The 12538-nt window shown below is 35.7% G+C and overlaps 1 protein-coding gene across 1 annotated transcript; it reads right to left on the minus strand.

Annotated features, from left to right (window-relative positions):
• Positions 1-5501: 5501 nt before the first annotated feature.
• On the minus strand, positions 5502-8034 carry LOC140810333 (uncharacterized). The gene is made up of 2 exons (XM_073168208.1): positions 7429-8034; positions 5502-5956 (listed from the first exon to the last, which is right to left on the minus strand). Exons 1-2 carry the CDS (start codon positions 8032-8034, stop codon positions 5582-5584), a joined length of 981 nt encoding a protein of 326 aa, XP_073024309.1. The 3' UTR covers positions 5502-5581.
• Between the last annotated feature and the right edge of the window lie 4504 nt (positions 8035-12538).

The raw sequence follows: 12538 nt of genomic DNA on the forward strand, positions 1-12538 counted from the left end.
ATTTTACCTGCCAGCCCAGTACTGTATTTTACTCCGATCAGGGTCATTTATGTATGTGTCACTGGCTTTTAAACATATCTCTATGCAAAATGATGAAGATTATGCATGTTCAAGTACGTATGATGCAAGTATGTTTATGAAAAGTTTTACGATGATGACACGTAGAAATTTATGTATCACGTTCAAGCTTAAGTATGTACGTTCTACTTTAAAGATGCATGTTGTTTTATTATGTATTACTTGTTACTTCCAGTTTATACATGTTGAGTATTTAGACTCACTAAACTTGATCGATGTAGGTGAGGACGAGTATGAGGAAACGAGGGGTGGGGACCAATGAGCCGGCTCGGTCTGCGCAGGAGACTAAACCCAAGGACCGCCTATGTTTTAAGAACTTTATGCATGTTGTTTCAAATACTTTGATTTTCTACGAGATTTTTTACGTTGTTTAAATGTTTACCTTTTCGCAAACTTTGTATTAATATTGTTTCTATGACCCTCCTGAACCGACCTAACCACTGCTCTCAGACCCATGCAGCAAATGAGATCTACACGACGCAAGCCTGAAACCCGATCGCTCAACCTTAACTCACGGCTAGCCCCTTCGATCTCCCTTCTACTCGAGACCATCCATACATGGACCTCCCTAGGCCAAGGCTTGGACCCTCCTGGACTGTACCACGGCCAGCTTGAGCCCTTCATGGTCGTGCTCTCCCTTTTTCCTTCACCCGATCCAGCCGAAACCCTAGCCCTTCAAGATATCTGATCGGCCCTCACCCAAGCACGATCACATCTCGACTCCAGAACCTTGACGCCTCAGATATCGGCTTGTACAGCCCTTAGGACCCTAGATCTATCAGCCCCTTGCACCAAAGCCATGGAAAACGTGAGTTATATAAAAAAAAATGCATATTTCATGTCAAACCCGTATAAAACCGATGCACACAATAGATCTATGAATTCCTCATGCAAAAACACACAAATCAGCATATAAAAATGTGAATGATGAGAAAAAATATATTTAGGACGTGCCTTTGCGTTTATACGCTCGAAACATTAGAGATGATCGCGTAGAACTTGCACTGGTGAGACGGAGAAGGAACTTTTGCAAAACTTGAGAGAGGTGGGCTAGAAAGTTGCTGCAGCTTTCGAAAAAACTGCTGCTGAATGGGATAGTGGGTGGCCAGAGGTGAGTGATTAGGTTTAGGTATTAATTGTAGTGCGCACTTAATTAAAAATAAATGGATTAAAAGGATTTTAGGCCCATTAAGTAATAAAATAATCTCATTAAGCCCAAAAACACTTCGAAAAATATTTCATTTAGGTATTTTTTTGAAAATATTGGCTGAACCCTCAAAAAGTCCCCCGACTTGTTAAAATTTGCGTACCAGTTTAAAATATGACCCGACGAGTAGAAATATCCCAACTAGGCCATTTTTTGAAATTCTCACTTATTTACACCATATATTAAATAATTAAAATAATTATTTGATAAAATATTTTTCCTTAATTATCCCCGGTCTCCGTTCCTCGTTCAAGCGCGAAATACTACTAAAATTCCTAACATGTGAAACTTTAATAAGCCATGCAATAAAGCCCATATCCATGCAATATTCATGCATGTAATACTTTAAAATAATTAAACAAATATTTTAGTAAAACCCTAGATTGCATGCAGTCAGGTTACGTAGCTCGAATTTCCTAGAACTTACACCAAAACTACAAACATCACTTTTAATGTCTTTATATGAAGGCTCGCTCAGCTAAACAATAAGCTCAACTCTTTGTATATGTGAGTGATTGTGTGTGAATGTGTAAGAACTGATCTAATCAATATAGCACAAAGGCGTTCTCACACAACAGAGATAATTGCTTCTAGTAAACTGATATGAAATGAGCGTGCCCTTTGTTTTCTTCACACACTAATATTTTGTTTTAGTTTCGCTTGTTCTTCAATGGTCTTGATCTGGAATTTATAGTGGCTTTGCTGACCGTACATGAAGACTCAATAATAGTGTCTCTTGTATTTGCATGTGCTTCCTTATGATATATCTCTTCATTCTGAACTAGTCTGTTGACAAACTGATTTCAATGTATCAGTTGTTTTGTTCAACTGGGTTCTTCATTAGTTGGACTCTTCATTAGCTGTCTGGACTTTTAAAGGTCTTCTGTTAAACCACCTATCAGCTAGACTATCTGTTGAAATGGTCTATGATATATCAGTTGGACTGGTCTTTGATATCAGTGGGACTGTTCAGTTTTGACAATCAATTGGCATCTCGATAACTTCAGTTTTGGCTCTAGAACAGAACAGTATGGGACGTGATCAATTTAGGTTTTCTTCACACCGGATAAACTTGTTAGAAACTAAATAGCAAATTTTGTTAACATCAAAATCAAGATTGCGAACATAAAATATTCTAACACACTCTCTGATTCCGAAATAACTACGTGTGCCAGGAATACAATATAATGGGTATCAAGAACGATAGAAATCAACATGAATGTCATAATATCACACCCTATAGTAAATTCCATAAAATATGTCAAATTAATAAACATATAATCAACTGGAAATTTAACAAAATAATAAAAATCACATAATCACATTAACACTCACAACTATACTAAATATGTTTAAAACATAATTTATACATTACCATCATAAGTTTCAAAACTGTACATAGTCTATAACCCTCGAATAAGAGTAAGACGATCAGTTTAATCTCATCGACCTAACAATGATAAATAAGTCGAATAATTCCACAATACTCCAACAAAAATAAATAATCCAATTTATAGATTTAATTATCAAAACTTCGTCACAATATTCCAAATATTTCTCCAAATCGCATATTATTCCCAATAGTATCAAAAAATCACTTATTGAATTCAATACTCGACTAAAAATTCACAATTAATTCAAAAATTCGGTTATTTTTCCAACTCTTTAAACAAGCCGATTTGTTCAACTAATTATCATTCTAAAACTCCCAACAACTACGAAAATAATGTATAAACATAATTCCCCAAATTATTTCACAATTAATTCGATACTAATTTATAGGCTCTTCGAATTATACCTCAAAACTCTTCAACGATCGAACCTACAATATAAACCCAATATATATGTCTATACAACATATTATAAATGATGAAAACAAATTAAATCGGAGCGACTGAAAATCCCAAAATAGGAAGCCTACAATTAAACAAGCAGCGGTGGTTTCGTGGTGGTGAAGCGGCTGGAGCTCGCCAAAAAATCTTCTAAACTAGGAGATGACGATGATGATGGTTGTTTACCCCCAGAGTCTTGCTTTATTTCTCAATCTTCTAGTTGTCTTCTCGTATACGGAATATGTTAGAGTCCACCTAGACGAGAAGACCGAGGCAAAAAAAGAAAAAAAATTAACTACACTCAAAAGAAACTAACCTTGCATTGTTTTTCTGGAAACGATGCCAAAATTTATGTCCTGCCGTTGAGCGACAAACATAAATTCCTACTTCCAATATTAACACTGTTTAATGGTGAGTAGAATCGAATCCATATGGAATGGTGAATAGGATCGAATCCATAGAGAACACTAGATTTAATTCATTCGAGGAAAAAAAATAAAAAGCGGGAAATTTTGAGATAAGAACTAAATATAACACTAAGATTAAATTTAGCACGCTAGAGAAATAATAAATTTTAAATGAGAATTAATCAACCAAGGTGAGTGAAATAAAATGAAGAATTAAATATTAATATATTCTTATTCAAGTGTTTCACAATTCAATTATATCACTGGTAATCGACTAACATATTATTTATTAATGTATTTCCAAGAAATTAACCTTAGAATTATAGGAATAGCTGCTAAAATATTTTTGTTTACTTAATTTAATTGAAAAATTGGGCATCATAATTTTCGCTTTGTGAAAACAATTAATCATAAAATCTAGAATCAAGATATCTGCAATTGATAAATCCGGTTTCATCGATTTATTTAGACTAAATATGCTATGATAGCACAACATACTTATTCTATCGCTACTCACGTACCAATTATTCACGAAAATTATGGATCACTGAATTCGTGGATAGCAGTAGAAAATCATATATCAAAATAAATTTTCAAATTAATTAATATATAAATTTCATCAAAATAAATCATAAACCAACAGATACTTGAACAAACAAGAATATTAAATTAAAGCACAAAAACATCATAGCGATAAAATTGAAGTAATATAATTATCCCTCGAATCAGAAATAAAAACTTAGCGAAGCATAGCTCGGTTTACAGTCTCCATATAAATAAAAATAAAGAAAAGATGCGAACAACGTTTTTTGAAGAATGAAAGAAAAATTCTGCAGTCTCTCTTTCTATCTTCACGTGAAGATGGGTTGAATGAATTCAATTTTCTTTTCCACGTGAGGTTGATAGGATAGAGAGGAGAAGTGTTTGGTAAAGATAAAATACAAAAAATAAATAGTCCAAATATAATAGGATGAAGTTTATTAATAAAAAAATATTGAGTATTTATGGAATAAAAAAATGGGGAAATTGCATATACTACCCTCGTGATATCCCGAGTTGGCATAAATCTCCTCCTGAAAAATATATCATCTAAAAACTCCCTGTTTTTTTAAATGTCCAGCTTATGCCCCCTCGCCAGTATGGTTTATACAACACGCGCCTAAAGTTGCGAATTGTCATTGTTTTATGAGTTTTGTTGTCTAAAATGCCCTCGTTCGGTATAGAAATAGAAGACCTTTTCTTCTTCTTCATTTCGCGACTTCTTCATTTTCCCATTTTAAAAACCCTACATTGATCCAAAATTATGAATCCAAATGTTGATGTAAGATATCCCCAAACTCCAATGTGCAAGTGCAATGTTAGGGCAGAGATTAGAGTTGTTCAAACCGAAACCAAATCATCGAAGGGACGTCTGTATTATTGTTGTTATTCTAAAAAATGTGGCTATTTCCGCTGGTGTTTGCCTGAAATTGTACGAGGTGTTGATGTTGGAGGTTCCTCCGAAGTGAAGTCTGAGATGGACGCTGGGAATACATCGACCTCAACGCCAAGGCCAGCAACTGAGAGCTCACCCGACAACGGCAATGAAGAAGTGATACTTCAATTTAAGATTTTTAAAGTCCGATCCAACACCTAATGCAGATGCAAGCTTTGATGAGTTTGTGTGATGGATTCTAGTTATTTTGTAATAAGGTTCCTTGTGTTAGGTTGATGTAATTTGGGGTTATTGAGCTTTGCTTGTAATTTGGGGTTATTGAGCTTTGCTTGCTTGTAATCTGCAGTAACTATGTCTTGTTCATTATGAAAACGTTGTTCAACCAACTCTAATGTAATCTGAAATATTTAGTATGTCGATTTATATCTTTGTTATTTTAGTATTTTGCAACATGAAATGCAAATAAAATGCAAAGTCTTGACATCAAAGTGAAATGCAAATAAATACCATTGATATAATAAGGTTGCAAAGTCTTGACATCAAAGTTTTCCTTACAATCAAAGGTACACTGGTTCGAAAAGTAACAAAACGACACAATGAACATTGTTAGCATATCAATGTTTTACAGCAAAGATTTCCCTCGACATGATGCATTTGCCACTGCACTCACATATACACTTCCCATTGCACTTGCTGTTGCATTTTCATGTGTTCTTGCACTAGCACGAGCATGAGCACGAGCAGTGATAGAATTACCACTACAAGACCTTGCCTTCGGTGGTTTAGTTGCAGTAGAGGATTGTTCTTGCTGTGAGGATGATGGATGTCGTTGTGAGACCCTCATGTTCTTGCTTGAAGACAGTGATTGATGTTGTGATACTGGAGGTGAAGTTGCTGCTCTTTCACTCTCGGTAGGAGTTGTGCCCTGATTAGAAATTGTTCTAACACTCGTGGATGCATTTGTTTTTCTTCTCCTGCTTTGAATTCTTGAAGAGCCCTGAAAAATGAAGACAAACTCAGTCATTTATTCGTTACTCAAGCATCAACAAACACAATCTCAATCTCATACCTGATAACACCTAGATCTATCATGCGTAGGATTTGTGCAACTAGATTTATTATGGCCTGTTTCCAAACAATTAGAGCATGTGTGGGTCAATCCTTGTCTTGTAGAAGTCTTTTGTACCTCATCTACTCCCTTTTTCCTTTTTTTCTTAGGCCTTCCAGCTCTTTTCTTCACCTCGGGTGGCCCTAGAGGCTCATATTCTGTCTTACAATAATCATCTTCACCTGGTACTGCATGAATCATGTAAGAATATGTCCTTAAGTAGGCCTCCTTCTTGTAATATTGGTGTACAAATTCAGAAACCTGCATCCGATGTTCTCTTATTGCTGCACAAGCATGTGCACAAGGATATCCACACAGTTGAAACCTCCCACAGCTGCATTCTTTTTTAGCTAAATCAACAACATTCCTTTCAATTCTAAACCAGGATGCTTCCTTGCAAAATTTTGGTACAAATGGCGTACACAAAATCTATGTTCACACTCTGGTGCAAGCTCATTAAGCGCCTCTAACAGCCCCTTTTGTCTGTCACTGATGAATGTCCATCTCTCGAATCCGATATCTTCCAACAACTCATTGATGAACCATCTCCAATTATCAAAATTCTCCACTTGCACCACTGCCATTGCTATTGGGAAAACATTTTCATTTCCATCTCTGCCAATAGCTACTAAAAGTTGTCCACCGTAATTTGTTTTCAAGAAACATCCATCAAGACCTATAACAGGTCGACAACCAGCTAAAAACCCAGACTTCAATGCTTGAAGACTAAAATACATTCTTTGAAATGTAGGCACAGAAAATGAGTGATCCCTTTTTACTATAATCTTGCTACCTGGGTTATATTTCCTAACGGTCTCACAGTAATCCCAAAGTTTAAGATATTGATCTTTAAACTTTCCTTTAAGTTTTTCTAGAGCAGCTTTCTTGGCCCTGTATGCTTTATATTTGCTCACATCTACATTACATTTTCTTCTTATAACTCTTTTAAGCTTCTCCACTGGAATTGTAGGATTCTCGCACACAATCATTTCAATTCTTTTAGACAAATATTTATATGTCGCCAAGTTGTTGCTACTGGCCCTAACACATGTATGTTTTCCAGTAAGAGTTTTTACCTGAAATGTTGGCCCTCCCATTACCAAACTGGCATGCAATCTCCATTCACATCCGGCTTTGCACACTGCAGTAACCCTACTTTTCTCATTCTTTTTAAACACTAGCTCCACTCCAGATCTCACAGTCCAATCAACAAGAACACTTCTAAATTCGTGCACATCTTTGAATTTCATACCCACTACTAGTTCAAACCTTTTCATGTTCATTCTGTCAGAGAAGAAATGATGTTTTCGACAAGCTTCCTCATCATCAGAACTTGCCAAACTAATAAGTTCATCATCTACCTCAATGTCGCTATACCAAAACTCTGTGGCCTTTTCATCTCCTTCATCATTCTCTGTAGAAGATTCTGAATCCACATCCTCATCAGATTCATGAAAGCTACCATCTAATGAGTCTTCATCATCTCCAATTGAAACATCATCAAGTCCAATGTGATTATCATCTATCGGGTCACTCCCAAATGACTCACTTGTCCCACCTTCATTATCATCAGTTGCATTCAGTACTTGTGGTCCAGCCTTTGTATCATCACTTGGATTACTTCCAACACCAATATTTGCATCTTTCAGTGGAGTGAAATAATTTTCTTGTGACCACAATGTTATAACACTATGATTCCTAAAGCACTTACACATCGTGCGGATCTCTGCATCACCAACAATCTGCACCATTTCAGTGGTAAATGCATTTTTCGGCAATTTAAAGAAAAAATGCGCATTCATTTGTTGTCCTCCCGCCGCTTTTAACATATCAAACAAATCATCGAGGCAAAACCTATCAAGATCAACATCTGGAATAACAAATTTCTTACCACCTCTGTATATGTTGTTGCGCTGCTCATCAAATTTCCCACCATGCCACAACTCAATCCTAACTGTCGATTCCATGATGTCTATATGCTGTAAAGAAAAAACATTAACTTACTGAGATAACCGACGAAAAGCCCACCCAGCTCCAACGCTTGATTTCGAGAAGCTTAGGGCAAAAGCTTCATCGGATTCTTACACAGCAAAAATGAAAATGAAATAATTGAGCTTATTATTTAAGGAGGGGCATTTTGGACAATAAACAAATTTTGTTTGACTAAAAGCATGGTTGGCATGCGTGAGCTGGACATTTAAAAAAACAGGGAGTTTTTAGATGATATATTTTTCACGAGGAGATTTATGCCAACTAGGGATATCACGAGGGTAGTATATGCAATTTCCCCTAAAAAAATTCTATCAAATCTTTCTGTATCTCAATAATAAAAGTTTTCCTCTCTTGAAAATATTTAATGAATGAAATACAACAATTAGAATCCCTAAAATATGGTATTTTTATCATAAATTTCGAGCTCCATTACTTGAAATTCTCGCCAACTTCAGTTGTCACATGCAACTGAAGAACAGCCACAAGGCGCGCCTTGTGGAAAATTCGCTCCTGATTTTTTTTTGTTTCAAGTCCTCTACAATGTTCATCTTGGAAAATTCAAATGTGATATAAAAATCACCTTTTTATCCCAAATTTATTCCAGAATCATTAAATTTCCCCTACAGCAAAATAAAACAAAAGCATATCAATTAAGAATCTTATAAGTGAGAAAAATGAGAAATATGATAACAAAAATATGAACTATTATGATCTTATCAGCCAATCAACCGACCCGAATTTCTCAAACTGTAACCTGGTGTTGTTGATCGAGACACCCCTTATCCACGAGGATATCACATCCTAGACTTTAAGTTGTACTTGGGATATGATGGCCAATCTAGTCTAGAACATGTGACGATGTTTACAATCCAATGCAGTGAGTTAACAAACTTGGATAATTTTTCTAATTACATGCTCTGAGTGTTTTCTAATTCCTTGACTAAAACTGCTTTCACACAATATGTATTATTGTCCTGAAATTCTATTATGACTTAGAATGACATGAAACACCACTTCCATACTCTTTTTTAGGAAAATTCCTGAAATCAACATAGCAAAATTGTCAATGGTGATCCAAAAGTCAGTGGATTCTGCCAATATTTTATATGCAAATTTAAGAAGATGAGAAGTAGGTGCATGGTTTTTCTTCCTGAGTTTGAATACGTAAAAATGGCACGGCGAGGGCATGTTTTTGAGCTCAAAAAAAATTCTAATGGATGGAATTCTGTGATTTTTAAGAACTCGCCTCCAAGGTGTCAGAGTATGAGGAGTTATTGCGTGAAGAAAATAATAAAAGAATATAATTGTAGGTTCTTACTTTGAAGAAGTCGAGGTGGTGGCTTTGGCTGCAGTGGTGAATTATGGATCTTGTGTGGGTCATTTATTAAAACAAAAGAATGAGGAGTCGTTGAGAAAAAGAAATCTTCCAGTTCAAGTGCTATATTAAATCAATGTGTCAAAAACCTAGGCGGTTTTTTTTCTCTCAAATGATGAGTTGCTACAGTGGAAACCGAGGAGGTTATTGATTATCTGTTGAAAGAAAAATTATAACTTTCCCTCTTGATCATATGCTGTCAACCAATGAAGAAACGAAATGCAAATATTACTGCAAGTATCAGAACTCCTTCAATCATTAAACCAATTTTTGTTGGGATTTTAAAAATATCTCGCAAGAACATATCAACAAAGGAATTTTAAAATTCCATTAGAAAAAAAAAATTGCAATGCTAATCGATGAAGATCATTTCTCTCCAATAGCCAACGTGAATGTGAATAACATCGATTTACGGGTTTGATTAAAGAAATGAAGAGGAATACAATTGGGAAGAAATATGTAGACCGAAACAATGCAAAGCTTTGGTACCCTATAATATGACTTTCGAATCCAAATAAAGAAAAGACGAGTGTTTCAAGATAGATTATCATCATTACATTAGGGGGAATGCACATGACAGATAGGAGAATGAAAGGTGCAGTAGGTAATCGATGGCTAAAAGGCCGACGAACCATTACTTTGGAGGAGCATCGTCATTTAGGTTGAGGAAGGACAAATAAATGAAGGAGAACATCTCAACGGAAAAAATCATTTTCAAATGATCAAAGGAATAAAGTGAGGATACCTCGATTTGTTTTCCCTTAAGGTCAGTACCTGTAGAGTGTGGATCATCTGAAATTTCCAACGCCTCTCAACATGAAATAAAGATAACATTGTTGAGAGATAAAGCTGTTGAACGTATCAAAGAAGTTGAAGGATAAAAAAGGCCACTAAAGATATAGTTGAGAAGGATTAATACTTGTACTATTAGAAAATGGATTTTTACTTCAGACATTAAACAATTAGTAGAAATCTAACTACTGAAGTAGATGCACATGAAATAAAAATGCATGTTTTTACTTAGCATAAAAACCGAAGTCATATGTCATAAAAAAAAATGAAGTCTTTGATAGATCCAATGAGATCCAATGAGTCAAAACAAGTTCTCAGTCAGACCGATTTCAAAGTAAAAATGTCTTTTACTTTATCGATTTCATAAATTACCGAAGCCAAAGATCACATATTACTTCATAAGTTATTTGTAGCATAAAAGTAGTAGGTAATATTTTACTTAAACATACTTTAAATTAATGAAGTATTTATTTTATTACAACTACATTAAATTAGTTCAACGTTCCTAAGAATATGAGAAGATAAAAGTTCCGCCCCCAAAGATACCGTCACGCAATAAGCCCCCAATAATTTCTCAGGGAAAACAGGTAATTTCAACATAAAAGATTCATAAATGGAAGAATGCGTAGCACCATAATCAATCAATGTAGTAATTATGCGAGCTAAAAGTATGATATATGTGATCATTGTGGCCACTGGATCTGCCTGCTCTGCTGTCATCACGAATGCTCTCCCATTCACTGTTGTTGCAATTGTGGACAATATTGGCGAAGTGGCGAAGTGCTCGGGTGTTCCAGACTTAAACAAATGTGTGTACCTATCTTGCATGTTCCTCCATGGTTCTTCTCACAATTGGGATAAAAAGGTTTTTCTTCTGGTTTAGGAGCAGTGGCTGCTAGTGGTCGCTGCCTTTGAGGTTGCTGTAAGACTTTGATCTATACAACAATTTGTACAAACACACCCAGCTAAGGACTTATCCACAGCCTTAACTGAACTCCTAGACTAAACTGAAGGCATCACCTTCCAGTCAACACTTCTTTAATGTCTATGTGAGAAAGACTACATACACAAGTTTAACGTATTTGTGCAAGACGGTATTTGAGTGATTTTGAGAGTGAGTGTGTGTGTGAGAACTGAACAAGAATGTTCTCACAAACTGAGGGAAAGTGGCTTCTAAACTAAGCTGATACAACGATGAAGAGTTCCCTCTGGGCTTAAGTGCTTCTGAAAGCTAATATGCAACTGAGCGTGCCCTTTCTGTTTTCCATCTAAATTCTTTTCACTCTCGAATATTTTCGCTTGTTTGAGTCTTCACTGATCTTCTCTTTATATAGGCGGGAAAAGGTGATCATACAGTAAGACTCATTTAATGTATCTGTTGCATTTGAATCGGCTTCTTGGACTTTGTGTCTCGTCTTTTTGACTGCCCTTCTGAAGCGCTTTGTCATTAATGCTCTGATGCAACAACCATTATTGTCCTTTGTCAGGATAATGGCTTTGTACCTTTGCACACAGCTGGATTCCACTTAGTTTCAGCTTGTCTTTATCTGCAATTGATTGCTCCAAACTGATGTTCTGAACTGTCAGTTGAACTGGTCTTCAGTTTGGCTATTGAAATCAGTTGACTTGTTGGTGGAACTGATCTCACTCTAGTTCAGTTGAACTGGTCTTCAGTTGGGTTCTCATCAGTTGAACACTCCTTCAGCTGGCCGGGTTTCTGAGGTTCTCCTGCTGAATCACCTATCGACTAAACAATCAGTTGAACTCTTTTACGATACATCAGTTTAACTGATTCAGTTTGGTTGATCAGTTGATGCTTTCAGTTGGCGTCTTCGACAACTTCAGTTTTACCTCACTTAACTGATCAGTTAAAAGCCTGATCAGTTCCTAACTACCTGCGCACTAAAACAAATCATTAGAAAAAAAAATAGTAAGTTTTGTTAACTTCAAAATTAAGATTACGAACATGAAATATTCCAACATCCTATAAACTATAATGAAGTCAAGATCGAAATCTAAAACCCTCAAAGAACAAAAAATGGCGAGAAAGAAGAAGCCGGAAAAAGAAAGACAACAGTAGCAACAACAGTATCAATTCTTGGAACACATCGCTCGTTTGCATCAAGTTGGAGTTCCATCTTACATGTGGGATCAAATTGATTTAGATTATATAATAAAAACTTAGTATCATTCTTCCTAGGACTAAAGGGAGGATATTCTTGAAGATCATGATTTCCAAGCCCAAGATGATAGATATGTCCCACTAGATATTCATTCAAGAAATTTTACCGTTCAACGCTTTTCTAGAGCAA

The sequence above is a fragment of the Primulina eburnea genome, chromosome 13 (assembly GCF_022965805.1).
Source record: "Primulina eburnea isolate SZY01 chromosome 13, ASM2296580v1, whole genome shotgun sequence".
Lineage (NCBI taxonomy): Eukaryota > Viridiplantae > Streptophyta > Magnoliopsida > Lamiales > Gesneriaceae > Primulina > Primulina eburnea.